The 23,813-nt window shown below is 54.6% G+C and overlaps 1 protein-coding gene across 4 annotated transcripts in view; it reads left to right on the top strand.

The window, feature by feature from the left end:
- The window catches only part of EPHA8 (EPH receptor A8), a 39,288-nt gene that overhangs the window by 4,006 nt on the left and 11,469 nt on the right, over positions 1 to 23,813 (top strand). For 2 of the 4 annotated variants that reach the window (XM_054258886.2, XM_054258887.2), the window contains exons 2-6: positions 1,723 to 1,787; positions 8,430 to 9,093; positions 17,920 to 18,075; positions 20,275 to 20,610; positions 22,994 to 23,086. In XM_054258886.2, coding sequence (XP_054114861.1) covers positions 1,723 to 1,787; positions 8,430 to 9,093; positions 17,920 to 18,075; positions 20,275 to 20,610; positions 22,994 to 23,086 — 1,314 coding nt within the window. The remainder of the gene's footprint in view (positions 1 to 1,722; positions 1,788 to 8,429; positions 9,094 to 17,919; positions 18,076 to 20,274; positions 20,611 to 22,993; positions 23,087 to 23,813) is intronic. The other 2 variants (XM_035308088.3, XM_035308089.3) reach the window with 1 other exon arrangement.

A 23,813-nucleotide genomic window follows, 5' to 3' on the forward strand; every position in this document is an offset into this window, starting at 1 on the left:
GCACAGAGACCCCCCTCTCTAGTTCTGCCAGCTCCTCTCAGCCAGCCTCCTCCAGGGTCCCTGACAGTGGGGCAGGGAGGGTGAGAGGCAGGAGAAAATCAGCAAATAAGAGCATCCACACTCCAGCATTTCCTGAGGACACTTGTCTTGTCTTTGAGGGGCAGGCTTAGAGCTGTACAAATCTCAGGCAGAAGGGCACCCAGCCTCCCCGCTGGAAAGTTCCAGGAGGGCCCCAGCTTTAACCCGCTGCCACCTGCACCAGCCCACTGACTGAGGTGGTTAAAAGCGCCTGGCTGTTGGCTGGGAGAGGAGGTTCCCGGAAGGCAGAGTGAAAAGGAAAGCTGTGGGACTCTGGATCCAAAAGCCCTCTCATACAACAATCACCAGCTAGATCAAAAGCGAGCAGAGAGGCGAAGGGATTTAAACAAGGACACACAGCAGTTAGAGCCTGCTGAGCCCTGATTTCTAAACAGCAGAATGCATCTGTATCTCCATAAGCGAGGGTATAGCCACAAGCGGAGAGAGGCAGGAGGGCGGGACTTAGAGAAGGGGAACTAGTGTTGGTAAGGACCAGCACTGGCTCCAGGCTCTACATGGTTTCCTGACCCTCATCCCACCCTTAGGTACTATGAACCCATTTTACAGATGAGGAAATTGAGGGTCAAAAAAGTGAAGGTCACCTGCTAATAAGTAGCTGCCTGGAGACATGGGCCCAGGAATGCCTGACTCCCAAGACGGACTCTTTCCTACCGTGTTGAGCTGCAGGGTCCCCTCTGCAGAGGGCCTGACTTAGAGTGACTTGCCCTTTGGACCGGCCCTCCTTCCCCGCTGTGGGGACTGCTCAGAGGTTCTGCTTCTTGGCCCGAGCATCCAGGGATGGTGGATGGCCCACAGTTGCTACAGCAGGTGCCCTGAATGCCAGCCCCGCCAGCTACACCTGTGGGGCTGTTGGCACATTCCCGGACCTCCCTGAGGCGCGACTCTTTCATCTGTAAAATGGAGATAATAATGGCCGCCTCTCTGGTTGTTATGTGGGGCGAGGATGAGGCATCTCAAGCTCCCTTGCAGATATCAGCACATAGTAGGTGTTCACTAAGAGGCAGCTCTTACCCCTGAAGCCTCTCCACACCAGATGTGCGCAGAGGAGGTGCTAGATGCCGGGCACCATGCAGGGAACACGGTAACTATGAAGCTGGGCCAGTCCTCAGATGGGAGGTATAATTTTGCAGCAGGGACACTTGAATGCCACCATGGCTCTTACATGAGACAAGGGCCAGGTCGTCGTCACAAAAGCCCCGTGGGACCAGAATCATTATCACCCCATTTTACAGAGGAGGAAACTGAAGCTCAGGGAGGTGAAGGGATTGCCCAGGATGCACAGCTCCTAAGTGGCAGAACTGGGATTCTGAGGCCTGCCAGCTTCAAGCCCGCCTATCTCACTGCGTCACCAACCAGGGATGCATGGCACCTGGAACCGCTTGTATTCTGGGAGTTCAGAATATTACTTTTTGGCCAAAGGAGTGGAGGAAGACTTCAAGAAGAGAGAGAACTTAAACTGAGCTTTCAAAGAGAGGGGAGGAAGGAAAGGGCATTCAGGCAGAGGGACCCGTGTGAGCTGTGTGCTGGGGGCTGAGCGTGGACCAGTGTAGCTGGGTCAGGCTGCTCTTGAGGGGTGGAGAGAGGTCACAGGGGCCTGATGCCCTATTGTCTCCTATTTTGCAGTGAATTTGCTGGACACGTCGACCATCCACGGGGACTGGGGCTGGCTCACGTATCCGGCTCATGGGGTGAGTGATGGGCGGTGGGGACAACGTCATTCCTCTGTGAGCAGAGAGAGGCTGCCACTCAGAGTCGGCATTAGATAGATCAAAAGGAAGCAGAGGCCCAGAGAGGTCAAGGGACTTACCCAAGGGCACACAGCAGTTTGTTGCTGATCTCCTAACAGTTTAGCATATATAGACCTTTGAGATTACAGAAGCAACTTGGGCACCAAAGCCCTGACTCTTCAAGTCTGAGGCCCTAAGTCTGGTCGTCCCCATGGCTGTATCCTACAGATTCATGAGGTACAGACCAGGACAGAGGAGGCTAGCCAGGCCTTCCTGCCCTCTGGGTTGGTCCCTCCCTTCCAGCTGCCCTGGCCTCACCAGGAGCCACTCCGAGTCCTGGAGTCTCTGCTTGTCTCTCTTCCCACTGTGGCCAAGCTCCCAGGCCTCCATGGTGACTCTGGGCTCAGCCTTCAGGTCCCTGTGGGTAATGTGCTCACAGACTGTGCCCCCATCCTCCCGGAAGGGGCTGCAGTGACAAGGCCACACTGCCCTATCCCCCTGCTTCTCTTCTCTCAATCCTGTGAGGGCAAGGCAGTAGAGTAGGAGTGACTTCACGAGCCTGGTGGAATCCCGGCTCTGCCAAGCAGGTGGCCCTCATCCCACCCTTAGGTACTATGGTGGGTCACATCTGGGTCACTGCTTCACCTCTCTGTTTCGCCATCTGTAGAAAGGGACACACCTGTGATGACCTCCCAGGTCTGCACCAGGGTGAGGGTGGATGACAGAGTCTTGTCATTGAGTCTGGCACAGGGTGAGCCCTCATGAATGCAGACTTTTATAGTGACCATTAGCATTGTTACATGTTATCTCCCACAGTTACTGTCTCACACGAACTTTCTCTCGCCAGCATGCTCAGAAACACACACACACCTGCACACATCCCTGCCACAGACGCGAGCACATCATGCAGACCTGACTTCTTTCATGTCCACGTCCAGCTCCTATGGCTCTGGAGACAGAGGGATAATAGTATTAATAAGGATGATGATACTGACACCAACAGTTCACATTTATGAAAGGCCTTTCTTGACTTTGGGTAGAGTTTTCATCTGGGCCTTTTGTGGCCTGTGGTTGGAAGTCTGGACACCACCCCGCTCCTCTCTCTCTAGGGGTCTTGTCGCTAGGCAGTAGTGAGCTAAGCCTGTCGTCAGTCCTCATGCACTGGGCTCCCAGGAGCTGGGGGCAGGCCACATGGCTCTAGTTCTCCAGTCCCCAAGCCTGAAGGGAGCCCTCATCACCTGACTCAGCACTACTGCCTGAGGACGGAGGCCAGGTTCTTGGGGTATCCCTTTACCTCCCGGCGCATCAGTCTCCCCCTCTGTAAAACACTCCTTGGTGTGGCCATTCTTCCCAGTATATGCAAGGGCTTTGGTGCAGTGAGCTGGGGCCCACCCATGAGGAGGTGGGTCCTGGTCTCACCCTCACTGTGCGGCTGTTGGCTGAGATGGCATTCCCCTGAGTCCTGGCAGCTAAGAGGGCACGCATGGGCCCTGGCTGGCTCTGGGGTGTCTTTATCCTGCTCAGAGCATTGGACTTGATGTTTAGGGTAATGAGGAATTGTCAGAGTTTTCAGCAGGTGGGGAGCATGGCCGGCCTAGTGTTTTGGATGCTGGCACTGCCAGTCTCAGGCGGGTTTCGTGTAGGATGCTATAAAGCATAGCTCAGCGTTCTGGCATTGCATTCTGGAGTTAGAACAAATAGGCAACTTAGATTCACTCACCTCTGAGCAGGTCACAGGCATCAGCTCTTTACTCCCCTATCCTGTGAGGTGGGCGTGGCCACCGCAATTCCCAGATGAGGAAGCTGAGACTCAGAGCAGTGAGAAGTAACTTGTCCATCATCAGACAGGTGACAGCTGATGGCAAGCTGGGCTCAAACTTGGGTCTCTCTGAGTCTAGAGCCTGTGGTAAGTCCCTTATGCCGCCTTTGGACTGAGGCAGTGAGGCCCATCCTGTGAGACGGAAAGGGAAATCTTCACTCTCCACTGAGCCAGGGACCTACCTGCCATCTTCAGGGGGCCTGCAGACAGGACTTTCTCAGGGAGGAAGGAAGGCTGGAATCAGATCTGATTCCCAAACTCTAGACCTTGAATTGGTGCCAGGCTCAGGCTAGCAGGCTAAGCATGCAGAGTCCCACATCCAGGAGGTCTGAGGAGGGGCCTGGGAATCTTCTGTTTAATCAGCTTTCCAGGGAGCCGGGCATGGTGGCTCATACCTGTAATAGTAGCATTTTAGGAGGCTGAAGTGGGAGGCTTGCTTGTGACTAGGAGTTTGAGACCAGCCTGGGCAACATATAGTGAGACCCTTTCTCTACAAAAAAATTTACAATTAGCTGGGCGTGGTGGTGCATTCTTGTGGTCCCAGCTACTCAGGAGGCTGAGGTGGGAGGATTGCTTGGAGCTGGGAGTTGAGGCTGCGTTGAGTCACTGTACTCCAGCCTGGGTGAGAGAGAGAGATCTTGTCTCAAAGATAAAATAAAATAAGCTTTCCAGGTGATTCTCCTGCCCAGCTCGGGGAGGGACCCCAGAGACGGTCCTTCAGGTTCTATCCACCTCTCTGATTCTGGAGTACATTCAATAGCTTGAGGACAAGAGTCACCCAGGGTGGTCTCCAGGCTCAGAAATATTACCTGATTGTCAGGCAGGTGGTAGAGCCTGAAGGGCCAGGGTGCCGAGTCCTGATGAACAGGGGCTCTGCCTCTGGTAGTCAGTGTGATTCAGGCAGATACTTACTTTGCCTCCACCTCCTCATTTATAACACGGGGACAATCTTAGAACTGTTCCGTGCAGTGCCATCAATGGGATGATACATGAAAAGGCCATTTTACCAATAAGAAACTGAAAGCTCTCAGAGGTGAAGCAATTCTACGAAGACTGGGGGAGGTCTGGCTCAGACCCCCTGAGCCAGGCTTCATCAGGCTGCGTCCTTCCCCCTGCTCCCGGGAACTTCCGCTCACACGCTGGGATGTGCTCTGCCTGCTCTGGCAAATTAACCTCGACTCACAAACGCTCCTTCAGGTAAGCGGGCAGGTTCATTTCCATTGTGTCAGGTAATTCTCACCACCCCCTGCAGCAGATGGAAGGAACAGGCATTTGGTACCCCATTTTACAGAAGAGAAACTGAAGCCTCAGAGAGAGGATGCGCCTCACCAAACACTGCACAGCTGGCTCACTGCATTCTGGTCTGGGAGGGAGACAGAGTTGGGGAAGCAGCGTGCCAGAGCTGGTGTCTGGGCTTGAGAAGCAGCAGAGATGGGAGTGGCATCCAGCATGCGCTGTGAGGGCTTTGGTGCAGTGAGCTGGCCTCCCCTGTGGTAGGGGGCCCACCCATGAGAAGGTGGGTCTGGTTCCACCCTCACTGCATGGCTGTTGGCTGAGATGGCATTCCTCTGAGTCCCAGCAGCGAGGAGGGCACGCCTGGGCCCTGGCTGGCTCCGGGTTGTCTTTATCCCGCTCAGAGCATCAGACTTGATGTTTAGGGTAACGAGGAATTGTCTGAGTTTTCAGCAGGTGGGGAGCATGGCTGGCCTCCTGTTTTGAATGCTCACACTGGCAGTCTCAGGTGGGGTGGGGGCGCCCCAGGCAGGAAACAGGGCTGATTCTACCCTTGCACTAGACCTCTGGGAGTCCGTGCCACTCTGGGCATCTGAAGCAGCTCCTGGGTCTGGCAGGGCTAGGCAAGGCCATTGGCCCCAGTGGGACAGCTGGAGTAGACTCAGATTGAGCTGATTAATTTATCCAGGTCCCTGGCAGGAGATACACAGGGAGCAGCTGGCTGGCTCTTTGGTGCTCCATTAATTGTGACAATGACTTTAACCCCAGATGTGATGCCACACTGCCTGGAGCCTCTGGCAGCAGAGCGGGGTGGGGAGCAGGAGTCCTTGGGTTGGGGGGACTCGGAAGCATAAACTATTTCAGGTGAGGCAGGCACTCCCTGGGGCTCCTTTGGAAGCGGGAAATCTTTCCACGTGGTCCCTGGAGGCAGGCAGGTGGGCTGTGAAGATGCCGCCAGTTCAGTATCGTATTAGGCCCATTCGTCAAGGGCCTTCCCATGCCAAGCCTGAGCTAAGCACTTTGCAGGAATTTTCCCACTGCATCCTCTCAAGCCTCGCTGAAGTGGGGCCTATTTGAGTCCCATTTTACAGATGTGGGCACTGAGGATCAGGACGAGATTAGACAGAGGGGCCTGGGCTGGGCAGGAAAAGACTTGAGACATCCATGGCCTTCTCTCTAGCACTTGTGGAGCCCACGGGTTCTCAGAGCATCTGGTCATGAAGCCCCCCTTCCCCTTTAAGCAACAGGATCTCTAGTTCAAGGACAATTCAAGAAAGTCAAGGTGTTGCATGTGTGGAGGAACTAGGACGGGGCCTAGAAACCAGCCCCTCCCTCTGCCCTCCTCCTCCAGCTCCTCCTCGGAGCCCTCATGAGTCCTTGAAGTCAGCTCAGCAAGGACTGCTCCTGGCCAGCTGGTGCTCAGCAGCGGTGGAAGCTCGGGCTCTCCCCTCCCGTCTTCTGCAGACCCCAACCCTTGCAAGAGGGCCTTGCTTCGTTGCAGTGCCAGGTTGACTGTAAATTACAGATGCCCACACGTAGGAGCGCTGGGGAGGGGCCTGGGAATCTTGCCCACCTGGATTCCCTCAGCTCATCACCCTGCACTGCCGAATCTGGTGGACTGGGGCACTTGAGCACAGGGAGTGTTTCTGACATATTTCTTTCTTTTTTTATTCTGGTAAAATACATATCATGTAAAGTTTACTGTCCTAACCCTTTTTAAGAGCACAGCTCGGTGACATGTAGTGCATTCACATTGCTGTGTGGCCGTCACCACCGCCACTTCCAAGATTCCTTTCATCCTGCGAAATGGAAACTCTACACCCTTAAACAGAACTGCCCCTCCCCCTCCCTGCCACCCTGGTAGCCCCCGGATTCTACTTTCTGTCTCTGAATCTGACTAGGTACTGTGTATAAGTGGAATCCTAACGATATTTGTTCTTTCATTTCTGGCTGATTTCGTTTGGCTTGTCTTTAAGGTGTGTCTGTGTTGTAGCATGTATCAGAATTTCCTTCCTTTTCAAGGCTAATACACCATCGTACATATCAGTTCGCTCATTGATGTACCCTTGGGTTCCTTCTACACTCTGGCTATTGTGAATAATGCTGCTATGAATAGGGCTGTACAAATATCTTTTTGAGACCCTCCTTTCAATTCTTTTGGATCTATACCCAGAAATGGGATTGCTGGATCATATGGTAATTCTATTTTAAACATTTTGAGAAGCTGCCATAGTGTTTTCCACAGCAGCTGCACCATTTCACAGTCCCACCCACAATGCACAGGGTTCTCATTTTGCCACATCCTTGCCAACATGTTATTATTAATACTATTGTTATTACTATTTGAGAGGGAGTCTCACTCTGTTGCCTCGCCTGGAGTGCAGTAGCATGATCTTGGCTCACTGCCACCTCCGATTTCCAGGTTCAAGTGATTCTCCTGTGTCAGCCTCCTGAGTTGCTGGGATTACAGTTGTACACCACCACACCAGACTAATTTTTGTATTTTTAAGAGATGGGGTTTCACCATGTTGGCCAGGCTCATCTCGAACTCCTGATCTCAGGTGATTCACCCACCTTGGCTTCCCAAAGTGCTGGGATTACAGGCTTGAGCCACCACACACGGACTCATTATTATTATTATTTTTTATAACAGCCATCCTAATGGGTATGGAGTGGTATCTCGTGATTTTGATTTATGTTTCCCTAATGATTAGTGATATTGAGCATCTTTTCATGTGCCATTTGGCTATCTCAATTTTTTTTTTAGAGAAATGTCTGCCCAAATCCTCTGCCTATTTTCTAATTGGACTGTTTCTTTTCTGCTGTTGTTGAGTTGTGGGAATTCTTTATGTATTCTGAATAGTAATCCCTTATCAGCTGTGTGACATGCTCACATTTCCCCCCATATCATGGGTTACCTTTGCACTCTGTTGAGAGTGTCTGGTTTGTTTCTAAATCACTGATGCCCAGCCAGCAGGCGGCACAGAAGCAATTCCACTCAACTTTCTCGCATCTGGGGATTCCCTTGAGTGGGACCCAGTCCAGCCCAGGGGAACAGCAAGAATGGTGGGGAGAGAGTCTGTGGATCAGACAGTCACTCGACAAGCAGCAGTACAGGAGAAGCTGCTGAAGGGTCTGAGGCAGGGTTCATACATTAGAAAGATCTCTCTGGCAGCTGATATGGAAACTGGACTGGCTGACTTCCCCCGGCAAATCCCGCCACTTTAGGAAAGATATGAGGAGCCACAGAGAAATTAGGGCAGGGCTTTGGCATCAGGCAGGCCTTATTCCCACTTGATAACTGCATGACCTCAGAGGAGTGGTTCACAGGTCAAAGCCTCTATTTCCTCATCCCCAGAGTTAGTAAATGACACTTCTCCAGAAGATGGTGGCCCTCTGTGAGATCACATGTGTAGGGGCACCTGGTAGCGATGACAGCCCACCAGGAGGACAGCTCCTTTGTTTATTTTCCCAGCACAATACACAGGGTCATTGGCAAAGGGGGTGAGGTGTTGGCTCTGCGTTAGTGGCTTCGTTCTCTCTGCCCACAGTGGGACTCCATCAACGAGGTGGACGAGTCCTTCCAGCCCATCCACACGTACCAGGTGTGCAACGTCATGAGCCCCAACCAGAACAACTGGCTGCGCACTAGCTGGGTGCCCCGCGATGGCGCCCGCCGTGTGTACGCTGAGATCAAGTTTACCCTGCGTGACTGCAACAGTATGCCCGGTGTGCTGGGCACCTGCAAGGAGACCTTCAACCTCTACTACCTGGAGTCGGACCGCGACCTGGGGGCCAGCACGCAAGAAAGCCAATTCCTCAAGATCGACACCATTGCCGCCGATGAGAGCTTCACAGGTGCCGACCTTGGTGTGCGGCGCCTCAAGCTCAACACGGAGGTGCGCGGCGTGGGTCCCCTCAGCAAGCGCGGCTTCTACCTGGCCTTCCAGGACATCGGTGCCTGCCTGGCCATCCTCTCTCTCCGCATCTACTATAAGAAGTGCCCTGCCATGGTGCGTAATCTGGCTGCCTTCTCGGAGGCGGTGACGGGGGCCGACTCGTCCTCACTGGTGGAGGTGCGGGGCCAGTGTGTGCGGCACTCCGAGGAGCGGGACACGCCCAAGATGTACTGCAGCGCGGAGGGCGAGTGGCTGGTGCCCATCGGCAAGTGCGTGTGCAGCGCGGGCTATGAGGAGCGGCGGGATGCCTGTGTGGGTGAGTGCGCCATGGGCAAGGGTCAGCCAGCAGCAGCGCTTGGTCTGGGCAGGGCTGCCAGGGTGGGCGGAGGGGGGACATCAGAGCCCACAGGCACCTGAGTGTCCCCCACAACCCCTGGGAAGATGGATAAACCTCCAGTGTGCCTGTGTCAGCAAATACACCAGGCCTCCTGTGTCCTTGTGTTGGGGAAGATGTGGGAGCAAGAAGTTGGAGTGAGAGGGAGGGGAACAGACTCTGGCCGGGTGGTGCCTTCTGTGTGGGTGCAGCTAAAGGCTCCTGTGCAATTGGGTATGCTCTGGGTTCCTACCTGGACTAGGGAATGATCCTGCGGGTTAACTCAGGTCAGACATTGTTCTAAGCACTTTGCAAGTATTAACTCATTGAATCCTCACCACTACCTATGACCTAGGAACTACTATTATCCTGGTTTTATAGATGAGGAGACTGAGACACAGCAAGGCAAAGCGTCTTGCTCAAGGTCATGCAGCTAGGAATGGCAGAGCTGTGATTTGAGCTCAGAGTCTGGCTTCAGAATTGGTGCTCGAAACCACTGAACTTCTAACCTGTCGGGTGGACGGAAGTGGGGCCGGGGCCCTGAATAAGCACAGTGAGGGGTAGGAAGTCAGGAGCACCCAGGGAGTACAGTCTGTGTTGGGCCCATCCTTGGGGCCCTGCCCCACTGCCTCTCTTCAGGGGGAGCTTATCAGCAGGGACCTGTGGGAGAAGACAGGCAAGGTTGTGGAGGAGGACAGTGAGCAAAGAGCCCTTGGGTCATGACTTAGGGTGGCACCTGTACCCATAGGTGCACTGCTGGGTTCCTGTGTCAGAGCAGGAGTAGGTCATGGAGACGGGGGAGCCTAGGCCCAGGTGGCACTCATGGCTATATGTGTGCATGGTTTGTGCCTGTGTACATACATGTATGTGTGTATGCATAGTGTGTGTGCATGTATGTGTGTATGCATGGTGTCTGTGCACACGCATGTGTGTATACATGGCATGTGTTTGCATGTATGTGTGTATGCATGGTTTGTGCGTGTGTGCATGCATGGTGTATGTGCATGCATGGTGTGTGTGTGTGTGTATGCATGGTGTGTGTATGTGCGCATGCATGCTGTGTGTATGCATGGTGTGTGTATGTGTGAGTGCATGTTGGGGGAGGTCTGTGCAGCCAGGCACCCCAAGAGCAGGGAACACTAAGTGAGCTTGTGTGGACAAATATCAGGTGCCCAGCTGTTCCTGGTCTCTCGGTTTCTCTCCGTCCTTCTTTGGTCTTCTTAGTGGCTGGGCATATGGTGGCTTAGCCCCCAGGGCACCGTGAAGCCTGGCTGCTGAGATCATTGGATCCCCTGGACTGAGGGGTGGAAGGGAGGGGCATGTTCCCATGCAGGGATCAGAGAGTCGAGAGCCTGTCCCCAGACACCCTTAGTGAAAACTGGAACAGGGCCCTTGTCAGCCACTGGGAATATGCTCCTAGCCTTTTGCTGCTACATCACAGGCCCCGAGGCCATAGTGAGAGGGATCTTTAGTCCTTGTCACCCATCCCTCCGCCCCCAGCAGGCAGGCAGGAAAGGCCTCTAAGTGCTAACAGGACTGGGCATGACATAGGCTGACAGCCTCGGATGATAACAGGTGGGCATGCAGTCCAGCTGGCCCTACTTAGGAGCTGTCTTGCCTAGAGATCTCTGGGGCCAGGATCTCCCCTGCAGCCACCAGGCCCTTTCCAGCCCTTCCCAGAGACTCGCTGGTTTTCTTTTTCTTTTTCTTTTTTTTTTTGAGACAGAGTTTCACTCTTATTGCCCAGGCTGGAGTGCAATGGTGTGATCTCAGCTCAGCTCACTGTAACCTCCTCCTCCAGGGTTCAAGTGATTCTCCTGCCTCAGCCTCCCGAGTAGCTGGGATTACAGATGCCACCACCATGCCCAGCTAATTTTTGTATTTTTAGTAGAGACAAGATTTCACCATTTTGACCAGGCCAGCCTTGAACTCCTGACCTCAAGTGATTTGCCTGCCTTGGCCTCCCAAAGTGCAGGGATTACAAGCATGAGCCACCACGTCTGGCCCGATCTCTGGTTTTCTTAAGAAATCTTGTTTCACATCCCCAATTTCTATGAGTCTTCTCCTGTTCTGAGCTCTAAACCCCAAAGCACCTTCTGTGGCATTTGCCCATTTCTGGGTCTGTTCTGCCCTCTGCAGTCAGGTTTGCCAGGCTGCCAGGCTCCCAGGCCACCGGCCTTTCATGGTTCCTGTCACAGACAGCCTGTATATCTCAGCTTTGCACTGGGGAAGAAAAGCCACCCACACCCATACTGCCTGCACATCACATCCCAGCTCATTTGCTCATTAGAGCAAGGCAGGTCTCACAATCCCATTTTACAGATGGGGAAGCTGAGGTGTAAGAGGTGGTATTACCTGCTTACGCCTCACAGTTGGTGAGAATTGAGCCTGGAGCCTGAAGGCAGATCTACGTTGCTTTGAGCCAGGTACAGGCTTTTCACCTCTCCCTGGCCTGCCCAAGGCTGCCTGCCCTTCCAGATCTGCTCCAAACATCCCCTCATTGTAATGGGGATAATGAAGGACCTTAGTGATGATTTTTCATCTTCGATGTTATATCAGTTGTCCATTCTGCTGAGCGTCTACTGTGTCCTGGCACTGGGGATACAGGTACAGGGAGTATCTGCCTCTGGAGACTTTGCAGTTTCTTATCCTTACAACAGTCCTCTAAGCTAAGTATTATAGTCCCATTTTACAGGTAAGAAAAACTGAGGCCCCTCAACTTAAGTAGCAGGGTAGTGATCTGATCCCAGGTTGCCTGACTCTGGCACCTGCAATTGGTTCCTCTGTGCACAAAGCCCTCTTTGAAACCCCGCTTCCCTCCTCCCTGGGGTAGCATTTAGATGGATGGTTAGTAACTGGTGCAGCTTAAGTCCTAACAGTCTGGCTGGTTGGCCGGTGCATATGCACTCAGGGTCCGCCACCGTCCCCAATTCTGGATTTAGCCATCATGTACAAGTACGCCAATCATTTGTCCTGGGTGCACTCAGCCACATCTCTCTGTAGGAAGGAGACTCGCCCTCCTGTCTTTGGGGTCAGGACCTTGCTTCGAGGTCTCAAGTAATGCTGCAGTCTCGTTGTATGGCAGAAGAGGGAAGCAGAGCCCAGAGGGGGAATGTGTCTTGCCCAGCTTCCACAGCACATTAGGGGCAGGGCTCTGAGTGGAAACTCCAGGCCCTGAGTGGCAGGACCTTACGGGGCTGGGAGAGGCCAAGGACACACCCATTTCCTGGCACTGCTGCCACATTAATAACAAATACAAAGAAATGCCAAAGCAAGGTTAGGGAATTGCAGCATATTTTGAATTTTACATTTAAATCGTAATACAACATAATTATGCCAGTTGCAAGATAATTACAGGTTTTATAAAAAAATATTAATTCATAGTGCACTGCAGGCAGTGAGATTTGGGAATGGAAAGCCCTTTTTAAGTTGCACAAGGAAAGACGTTTCTGAGCCCCGTTGGTGGCTTCTGTGGCTGTGTAACCTCATTTGGGAAGGGCAGCACGGGTCCCAAACTAAGGCCCTTCACAAATGGGAGGCAGCCCCAAGAGCCCTGCCTGGCCCCCTTCCCGCCCCTGGAGAAGCCCTTGACGGCTTTGGAGCTGCCCGGCCCCTTGGTGGATGGCCTGGGGCAAAGGAGGGGCTGGGAGCAGAGTGGGGTGCCTTTCCTGCTCTGCCTCTCAGATGTTTTCTGCAAGTTGAGCTGTCCCTGCACAGCCTGAGGGGGTCTGCAGGAGACCTACTGAGGTCCAGGGGCCCCTGCCTGGTTTGAGGACATCCTGATCCCTTTTGGGCTATTCTCTCAGCAAACAGTTAAAGAGAGGAAGGGCACAGAGTTGGGGGGGGCGGTCCCAGCTCACCCAGCCCTGAGCCCTTGTCCTAGTGACAGGAGCAGGGGTCAGGAGCCTGAGACCCACGGCAGGGGTCAAACCCCATTCGACAGCCGCCCTCCCTGCCTTGGGTTTTGCTCTCAGAAGGTGGCTGGGCAGCATCTGATTTTGCAAAAGACAGCATAGTCTGGGAAAAGGGACCCACCAAGTTACACCCACCCACCTTGCTTATTAGATTGCACTCAGGCCTCAGAGACCCATGGAAAAATGTCAGAGCCTTGTAGGGCTTGTCCAGTTTACAGTTGGGGAACTGGAGGCCCGGAGAAGTGAAGCGACTAGCCCCAGGGCACACATCGAGGGGTGGCTGATAGAATCTCACATCTCCCAACTCCCTGCCCAGAGAAAGCTCCCCATACTCCACAGCTCCTGACCCAGTGACCTCCCCACACCAGGCTGCACTTCCCAGCATACCCCACACACCTGGGTTCACCCCAGAAAGGGGAAGGGCCTCTCAGTGCATCACCCAATGGAGCAGCAGCCCAGAGCCTGAAGTCCTGGTTGCTGTCCTTCCTGTCACCTGGACGCAGCATATAAATCACCCTTTGAGGCCCTAATCATCTTTCTATAAATATCAGAGTCTCATTTCGGAGGGGAGCAGGAACGGGAGCTCTTCTGCCTTCCTGACTGTGTTTAAAATCTGATTTAGAATTAATTTCCTTGGTTGTCCACAGTGGGCACCTTATTTGTCAAATCTCCAGCTCCTTTCGGGGGAGAGCAGAGAGGTGGCTGGGGCCGCAGTAAGCTGCTGGCCTGACAGGTAGCCTGGGCAAGGTGCCCTCGGCAGGGGCAGGAGCCCCTCCTGGCTTGAGTCCCGATACCCAGGCAGGCGCAGGCTCCGGAAGCACCCTGGGTCGACAGGCAGGGCCGGGCCCCAGCCCAGAGCTGCTCCATCTGTCTCAGCCATTAATTCCCGGCCCAGCCTCCAGGTCTCGGGGCTCCCTGAGGCCTGGTGATTAGTATTCTTATTAAAGATTATTTTATTTTCATTGCGTGGATTAATCTGGCCTTGACACGTTATAGCCATATGGGTATTAGCCGAGCGTGTGAGAACTGCCAATGGGTGAGCCACAGCAGCACCGCCATCTCTCAGCTCTGGGACAGTGCTGGGAGGATGGGGACGGGGAAGGCCACAGCTTGGGGGGCTCCCCAGCCTGGCCAAAGGTCCCAGCTCCACTGGGAACCCGGGGCAAGGCACTCAGCCTCCCTGAGCCTGTTTCCTCTTCTATCAAACAATTATAAGAATTCCAACTACCTTTGGGAGGCCAAGGCGGGTGGATCACGAGGTCAAGAGATCGAGACCATCCTGGTCAACATGGAGAAACCCCGTCTCTACTAAAAATACAAAAACTTAGCTGGGCATGGTGGCGCATGCCTGTAATCCCAGCTACTCGAGAGGCTGAGGCAGGAGAATTGCTTGAACCCAGGCGGTGGAGGTTGCGGTGAGCCAAGATCGCACCATTGCACTCCAGCCTGGGTAACAAGAGCAAAACTCCGTCTCAAAAAAAAAGAATTACAACTACACTGATTGTTATGACAACAAGTGCAGGGTACTGCCCTGGCCTGAATTTACGCATCTTCGCTCATGTCATCCTTGCCACCTCCCTCTAAGGCAGGTAGAATTATGATCTCCACTTTACAGACGAGGAAACTGACTTCCAGCAATTTGCCTGATGTCAGCCAGCTCAGACCAAGGGGGTTAGGCAAGGACAGGAACCCAGGCACCATAGCCGAGCTGCTGCTCTGGCCTGATGAGAACCAGGTGAACCCCGGCTGGAGCGGGTCAGAGACTTGCAGGGGCTTCCCTCAGGCCCCACATCACACCGTGAGACCTTGCCTGTCTGTCTCCCAACGCCCTGGAAGCTCCCTGAGAGCAGGCCCAGCTCTTACTTCTCTCGGGTCCATAGTAGAAGCTCAATAAATGTGGGGAAAAGGAATAAATGAGGGAGGGAAGAAGCACAGGGTCTCTGAGATGCTAATCGCTGTGGATTGGATCATTACAGTGAGGATTACTGTCATTCGGTTTAACAATAGGTTCAACAAATATCTGCCGACAAAATGCAAAGCCCTCTTCTGAAGATGCCACCCCCAGCAGCCCCCGGGGCTCAGAAGGAGCCTGAGCCCCAGGCTGTGCCCCAGGACTGAGCCTCCTGGGAGGCTTCTGGGAAGAGGAGTCAGTATCACAGTGTGTCAATCAAGACTCCCCATGACTCCGGGCTCCCAGCCCTGAGCTGAGCCCCCAGGCAGGCCTGAGCCCTCTCGGGGTCCTCTGGAGGGGAAGGAAAGATGTCGCAAGACTGGGGTGTGTTTCCCCCGACCCTGCAACTTACAAGCCCTTTCTGGCTCTGCAGCCTTCTAGAATATGAAGCAACTTCAGGGTGTTACCATGTCTCCTGACTCCAGGTTTTCTCTCAAGTTTGTAGAATTTTACAAATTAACCCGGTTTTAGCTTTTATAATAGAGATATGATCAACATCCAGAGAAGAAACGCTCTGCAGTGGCGTGATGTCTTTGTAAATGAAGCTTCTCTCAGACACTGAGTTTTCCAGAACAGGATTTAGTGGCGAGAGAACCGCAGTGAGATTCCCGGTGGCCCCTGTTGCAAAGGACTGCAGTTCCACGGACGGAGCCAGGAGCTGCCTGGCAGGGTGGCATTTGGTCCACTCGAACCTCTGGGGTCTCTGCCCAGAGCAGATAATGGTGGGATCCACTCAGTTGGAAAACTGCCGCCTGGGGTTTAACAGCATCTGCCCGGGCCAGCACTGGACAGGTTCTGGGACGTTGAGATGTGGAAGGCAACCCTACTCTGTTCACAGGATCTGCCTACAAGGGCCCGCCAGTCTGGAAGGAGAGTCAGACACAGATAAGCCAGTACAGCCATAGTATTGCAGGTGGTAAGGCCAAGCAGGGGCTGCAGAAGCCTGGTGGGGAATGGCCGTTTCTGTGTGTGTGTGTGTCTAGAGGTCCAGAAGGGACAGTCAAAATGAACCTTAAAAAGGAGTTCAGCCGGGCGTGGTGGCTCACGCCTGTAATCCCAGCACTTTGGGAGGCCGAGGCAGGTGGATCACAAGGTCAAGAGATCGAGACCATCCTGGTCAACATGGTGAAACCCCATCTCTGCTAAAAATACAAACCCAGGAAGTGGAGGTTGTGGTGAGCCGAGATCGCGCCGTTGCACTTGAGCCTTAGTAACAAGAGCGAAACTCCATCTCAAAAAAAAAAGGAGTTCCGTAGGTGGACAAAGGAGAAAAGGCATCCCAGGAAGAGAGCTCAGCACATGCAAAGGCCCCGAAGCAGGAATCAGCCTGCTGGGCGTGGGCATTGAGCAGTGCTTTACTTTGGCCTAAGGATGGCAGTGAGGGGCAGCACTAAAGGAGGCTGCCAGTGGGTTTTGACTGGGCAGGGAGGGATTTGAATGCCAGGTTGCATTGTCTAAGCCCTGGGAAGCCTGTGAGGTGTGAAACAGGCAGTGACTAAGTGAGATGTGCATTTGAGAGATTCCCTTAACCTAGGATATTCCCCTCCCTGCACAACTGACCCGTTCTTTTTCTTTCTTTTGAAACAGAGTCTTGCTCTGTCGCCAGGCACCAGTCTGGAGTGCAATGGTGCAATCTTGGCTCACTGCAACCTCTGCCTCCCGGGTTCAAGCGATTCTTCTGCCTCAGCCTCCCAAGTAGCTGGAACTACAGCTGTGCACCACCACGCCCAGCTAATTTTTGTATTTTTTAGTAGTTTCACCATGCTGACTAGGATGGTCTCGATCTCTTGACCTCGTGATCTGCCCACCTTGGCCTCCCAAAGTGTTGGAGTGAGCCACCACGCCCAGCCGACTTATTCTTATTCTTTAGGCCACAACTCAAATATCTCCTCCTCCGGGAAGTAGCTCCTCCCACCATTTACCCTTCCACCTCCTTAGCCCCCTTATTCTCTCCCTCCCTCCTAGCGGTGATCACAGCTGAGAGCCAGAGGCTCTGGTTCACAGCCCTCTGAGGTCCAAACAGGCCTGGTCTGGAGTCCCACTCATGAGCAGTGGTTGACTGAAGGCACGATCATGCAGGCAGCTGGGGTGGGGAGGCAGAGCTGAAGGCCAAGTCTGAAGGCTACTGTGGGTGACAAGTGAGATAGGATGTGGCAGCAGCTGGAGAGGGGCAGGTCCCAACCACAGTGACAGTGACAGTGACAGTGTGGGCCCAGGAGCGGGGGAGCTTGCACTTCTTGGATAGTCAGCCTCCCTCAGGGAGCTTGTAAAACAGATCCCAAGGTACTGGCCCTGGCTCTTCTAACCCAGCTGTCTGAGCTGGGGCCAGGAATCTGTGCTTTTGTGGAGGTGGCTCTGTGTCTGCCTGTGTTTGGGAAGCCAGGGTCTTACCACCTGTGTCCCCTTTCCAGTTGCCTTCCTAGCATCCCCATCCCTGCCTGCTTCCTAATCCCACCCAAGTCACTCCTGGGTATTTGATCCTCAGCCCCAGGGTCCTGTCCCCTAGGCTGGTGTCCTGTCTAAGGACCAATGTCCCATGAAGGGCAGAAGGACAGCATCTCCACCCCTAAAAATGGAGACAGGGCCTGGGTGAAGGGATCAGTTGGAGGAGGGCAGGGAATTTGGAGAAGCTCAGGGGTGGGGCTGACTTTGAGGCTGGGACTCCCACGTCAGAGTCTAACTTCAGCTCAGTCCCAACCTGCTATGCAACACTGTGAGATGCCGTCCCCCTGTACACTTCAGTTCTGCCACCTGCAAATGAGGGCGGCACCGGGCAGTGCTAAAGATATGCACCTCTGTCCCTCCAGGGGACTCCCCAGGAAGCTGAGAGCCACAGTGCAAGCTGTCCCCAAGGCCTGCCAGGGTGTTCCTGCTGGCTCACGTGCAGCCGCTTCTCCTCCACAGCCTGCGAGCTGGGTTTCTACAAGTCAGCCCCTGGGGACCAGCTGTGTGCCCGCTGCCCTCCCCACAGCCACTCCGCAGCCCCAGCTGCCCAAGCCTGCCGCTGTGACCTCAGCTACTACCGCGCAGCCCTGGACCCACCGTCCTCAGCCTGCACCCGTGAGTACCACGCCCAGATGGCAGCACCCTTGAGCCCAAGACTGGGCCGGGCCCCTGTGCTTTGTCCTGCAGGACTCAGAGAGCCAGTTTTCTGCTGGTGGAGCAGGGGTAGGTAGACCAGCAGAGCCACCTGAGGTCAGTCTTGGGTCGGGGTGCAGGGGTGACTCTAACCCCTCCATGGTGAGATCTAGACCTCTCTGGGCTCGCAGTCTGTCATGTGTCACCTGCCCTGGAGGGCCAGAGTGGAGCTGGCCTCACATTCCTCCCCACACTGGGCAGTTTTCGTCATCATCTGATCTAGCGCTGATGCCGATGTCTTCACCAGGTGGGCAGGCTAGGGTGCTCGCCTGTGTGGAGAGGGTGGGGGTTAGAGCAGCAACCCCTCCATCACCATCATCTTTGATGAACTTGCTGGAACTGCTGAGTACTGGGAGCTGCCTTCAGTGTGTATGGTGTGTGTGCGTGCACATGGAGTTGGCATATCTGATTCTGTGTGTGCCACGGGACCACTGCAGTGAGTGTGTGGCTTTGTGTGTCTGTGTGGGCAGCTGCCCTTACAGATGATGCCTATATCATGTTTGGATGGCTGCATGTAAATGTGCGATGTGTACTTGAGCTCACACATATAAAGGATTCGTCACATATATTAAGGATTCTTAGGAGGAGGGGTGTGTGTGTGGGGGGGTTGTGTGTACATCTGGGTACCTGCAGGGGACTCAGAAGTCCTTGTAAAGCTTGAACGAGGGTGTCTTGTGAGCTTAGCACATGTGTGTGCCCATGCGCACACCTGACCCTGCAGGGATGCCTGTGCCTGGAGAGGGTGTGGCTGTGCATGCACGTGCGCTACATACCCGACGGTAAGGGAGGGATTCTGCGCTCGTGCCTGCAGGGCTGTGTGACTCTCCTACCTTCTGCTGATGCAGCAACGGGGTTCTCTCCTCTCCTCTGTCCTGATGGGCCACTCACACTGCCATCCCAGGCCTGGGGAGAGGCCATGGCCTGCTCAGCCCAGCCAGTTACCAACCCTGGGCTCTTGTGGTGGGGCAAAAGGCACTTCAGACTGTTCTGATTTTGCTCTGAATCTGCCCAAGCCTCGCCCCCGCCTTCCACTCCCATGCATCCATCACCACCCAGCCCCAGCCTCACTGCGCATAGCAGGTAAGGGCCCAGATACACCCATGCCTGCATGCTTCTGCACAGACATGCACATGCCCACTCTCCTCCACTGCCCCACCCAGATCTGAGCATGTTCCCCTGTGGGACCTGTTGGGGCAAAAAAGGTGGCCGGATGTGATGTGGTGCCAGTGTGGGCTCCTCAGGCAAGGCGAGTCCAGCTCCAGGTCATGGACACTCAGTGTGAAGCTATCTGGACCCTGGTTTCTTTCCAACCCCACAGCTCAGTTTAGGCTCTGGAAAGCTTAAGATCATAAAGACTAAGCTTTTAATATTCTGTACCCTTCAGATGTTACAGCTCTCTTCTCTTCAGACTGTACGATTCTGTTCCAAGATCTTACAATTCTATTTTCTGAAGATCTAAGATTCTCTGCCTAGGATTCTGAGAGCTGGAATTTTGAGGCCAGGAGTCCCCACAGACTCCCATGCCCTCCTGGCTCAAATCCCCATCCCAGCCCCCTGGCCCCCAGCCCCACATCCTGGTCTGCTCAACCAAGGGGTCACCCCTCTCTCTCCAGAGTCTGTGCTGCCGGACAGGGGCTCCCATGCCCGGGGTGGGGGAGGGGTTGCTTGGCGCACACAGCCATGGGGATACATGGTGGGCTTCCGGAGGCCTCCACTTAGTTCCACCATGCGTGCTCAGAGGGGTCAAGGAATGGATGTGGCTGCAAATACCTGGGTTGCTTACACATGGGATGGCTGCTGTAGGTGCCCCTGGGACTGTGCAATCTCTCTCCGGCTCCGGGTGAGCACTGGGACACCCAGACCCTGGGATTACAGTGGTCCTGATGGACTGGGGGGACAGGGTCCCAGGGTTCTGTGCCCAGACCCTGACACTGTGGTCCCATTCTGATGGCAGAGGCATAACCTCTGCCCTCGGGGAGGCTCCAGAGGTTGGGATAGATACGACCTTATCTTTAAGGAGCCCTAAATATGATGGGGAGACCTTCCCTTCCCCAGGTCTGATGATAGGAAGATGGGACAGCCCAAATAGCCTCTGCCCCATCTGTCACCCTCTGCCCTCAGGGCCACCCTCGGCACCCGTGAACCTCATCTCCAGTGTGAATGGAACATCGGTGACTCTGGAGTGGGCCCCTCCCCTGGACCCAGGTGGCCGCAGTGACATCACCTACAACGCTGTGTGCCGCCGCTGCCCCTGGGCACTCAGCCACTGCGAGGCATGCGGGAGCGGCACCCGCTTTGTGCCCCAGCAGACAAGCCTGGTGCAGGCCAGCCTGCTGGTGGCCAACCTGCTGGCCCACATGAACTACTCCTTCTGGATCGAGGCCGTCAATGGCGTGTCTGACCTGAGCCCCGAGCCCCGCCGGGCCGCCGTGGTCAACATCACTACGAACCAGGCAGGTAGGCAGAGAAGCTCCATCCCGCAGCTTCCCGGTCCCCCAGCTTTCCCTGCCCCAGGCCCATCCAGGGATCAGAGCTCTGCCAGGGACGTGCTGTGGAACTTTAGGCAAGTGCCTGCCTCTCTGGCCCTGCCCTCCTCCTCACCAGGACCCAGAGCTGGAGGCTCTTCAGGCCCTTAGAAAAGTGGAACACGTTCTATAAGTAAGAGAAGTCCCAAAAGCTCAGAGGCAGGCTGGTGTGGCTGTTGTAAGCCTGGGTTCCAGAACTTTCCCTCTCTGTGCCTCTGTTTCCTCCCTGGTGCAATGGGAATAATAGTAGCTGCCTGAGGTCCTCTCGGGAGGCTTAAATGAGAGGAATGAAATTGCTTAGCCCAGCACCTGGCCCGTGGTAAATGCTCAATAAATGTCATTAAAAAATAAAATTACTCTGATGATCATTTTCCAGAACAGCTGCTACAGCTGCCCCTGGGATAGACTTGGCTGCGTTGGCTTGGACCACAGTCATTTCTCTCTCCGTTTCTGGCCAGTTGGTGGGCTCAATTCACCCCCTGGAACCTCTTTCTTCCCAAACTCTGGAGAATCCTCCCTGTAAAGTAACAGCCTGACCCAAGAGCCCATCCCTGGCAGCTTCCTGTGCCCAGGACTCTCACCTGTGCCCAGGACCCTCAGCCCCCACCCACCATCTCCTCCCCAAACCACGCAGCCCTGGTCCCACAGACACTACTCCTACCACGTTACAGAGGAAGAAACAGGTCTGAGGCCAGGCATGGTGGCTCACGCCTGTAATCCCAGCACTTTGAGAGGCTGAGGCTGGCGGATCGCAAGGTCAAGAGATCAAGACCATCCTGGCCAACATGGTGAAACCCCGTCTCTACTAAAAATATAAAAATTAGCTGGGTGTGGTGGCAGGCACCTGTAGTCCTAGCTACTCGGGAGGCTGAAGTAGAATCGCTTGAACCCGGGAGGTGAGGTTGCAGTGAACCAAGATCACACCACTGCACTCCAGCCTGGTGACACAGAGAGACTCTGTCTCAAAAAATAAAAAAAGAAAAACAAAGAAACTGAGGTCTGGAGAGCCACCCAGGGCCACCTGACAGGAAGTGGCAGAGGCAGGGCTCAAACCCAGGTCTGTGTCACTCCCGAGAGAAGCAGGTTGCCCCAACTCTGAATTCAGGGCATGCTGCTCCCTGCTGCCGGCGCTTCACCCCTTCAGAAGATTCCCTCCTTCCACAGCTCTCATGGAACACCCACTAAATGCCAAGCGAGGCACCAGGTGCTGGCAACACAGAGAGTGACCTACGTGCCCCGTGGTAAAGCCCAGCCCTGACACACCTGTCTCTGGCCACCTAAACTAGCAAACTAAACCCCTCCCTGGAACTTTCCTTCCGGCCACCAGACCCCTTCTCTTCCTATAAGAACCTCTCTGCCTGAGCCTGGCAGATCTACTTTCTCTCCACTGCAGGTCCTCTCTGTGTCTTTCCTTGCCTCTCCCCAGAAATCAGCACCCTCGTGTGGCCACATCCATGAGCGCCTCTCGCCCTTTCATTTCCTCCTCCTGGGAACACTTTTCTCTTGCTTCTGTGTCCCAGCCCACCCCACTTCCCATGGACCTGTGTGGCCTGTCCCTCTCCATATTTGTAGCCTCACCTCCTCTAAATGGCCTCTAAAGGTCATGGGTCCCTGGGAATGTCCTGTGTACCCAGATCCATCTTTTCTGGGGGGCTGTTTCAGGGCTCACAACTTTGAATTCCACCTTAGTGCTGACAACCCTCAACTCGTGTCCCCACGCAGACCTCTCCCCTGGGACCCAGCTGCCCACTCCCGTCTCCATGTGGACACGCGAAAAACAAACAACCCCGCCACACCTGCCCCTGCCCCACCCTAGGACATGGTGCCCCCAAACCCAAGCTGTCATTCTTGATGCTCATGCATGTCACATCCATGCACCTGGAAGCCCCAGGGGCCTCCCTTCAAAATGACCAACTGACTCCCAGCCTGGACCATCACGGGAGCCACTGTTGCCTAACCCCCATGAGACGGTCTCCAAGCACTCCTGAGTGAGCTTTACAGATAGAAGTGAGGGCCTAGCATGGTGGCTCACGCCTGTAATCCCGGCATTTTGGGAGGCCAAGGCAGGAGGATCGCTTGAGGCCAGGAGTTTGAAACCAGCCTGGGCAACATGGGGAGACCCATCTCTACAAAAAAACCTTTTTTTTTTTTGAGTCAATGTCTCACTCTGTCGCCCATGCTGGAGTGCAGTGGCACAATCACAGCTTGCTGCAGCCTTGGCCTCCAGAGTCCAAGTGATCCTCACACCTCAGCCCCCCAAGTAGCTGACCTAAGGCACACACCCCCATGCCCAGCTGATTTTTTCATTTTTGTAGAGATGGGGTCTCCCTATGTTGCCCAGGCTGATATGAAACTCCTGGACTCAAGTGAACCTCCTGCCTCAGCCTCCCAAAGTGCTGGGATTACAGGTATGCGCCACTGTGCTCAGCCCCCCAAAATTTTTTTAATGAAAATATGTGAGATCAAGATATCCTCAAAGCCCTTCACAGCCCAGACTGAGTGCACACGCAGTTCAGACACTCTCAGGCCAGGTGTGGACCCACATAGCTTCACCCCTGCCCGGCTCTGCAGAGTACCTCTCTCCCTCGCTCACTCTCTTCCGGCCATGCTGGCCTCTGGTGCTTCTCCTCGAACACGCTGGGTCCTTCCCTGCTGCTAGGCGGTGGCCTGGCTTCCCCTTTGGAATGATTCATTCTTCCCCTGACATTCCCATGCCTGGCTCCTGTGCCCTGGAAGCTCTCCCGACCACCCCCGCTGAAACGGCCCAGTGCCTTCCGGGCCCTGCAGAGGCCTTCTCCATCACAGCACCCTCTTCCTGCCTTTCCCAGCATCAAAAAAGTCCTGTTCTCCTGTTTATTGGACTCCCTGTCTCCTTTCCTGGGACAGAAGCTCCTTGAGGGCTGCCTTGGGCACCCCAGTGTTCCCGGCTCCTAGTCCAGTGCCCAGCATATGATAGGCCCTCAGGAGCCTAGAGGATCAAGTGACAGCTCTGAGAAAACAGGGACTGTGCTCAAAGACCACCTGCTCCTGCCTGCGCCTCAGCCCTTCTCCCTCACCATCGCCTCTCCTCCATAACCAACTCCTTCCTAGAGCCCTCCTGGACGCAAAGCCCATTCCCCTCCCGCTCTGAGCCCT

This window comes from Callithrix jacchus, chromosome 7 (genome assembly GCF_049354715.1).
Source record: "Callithrix jacchus isolate 240 chromosome 7, calJac240_pri, whole genome shotgun sequence".
NCBI classification, from domain to species: Eukaryota; Metazoa; Chordata; class Mammalia; order Primates; family Cebidae; genus Callithrix; species Callithrix jacchus.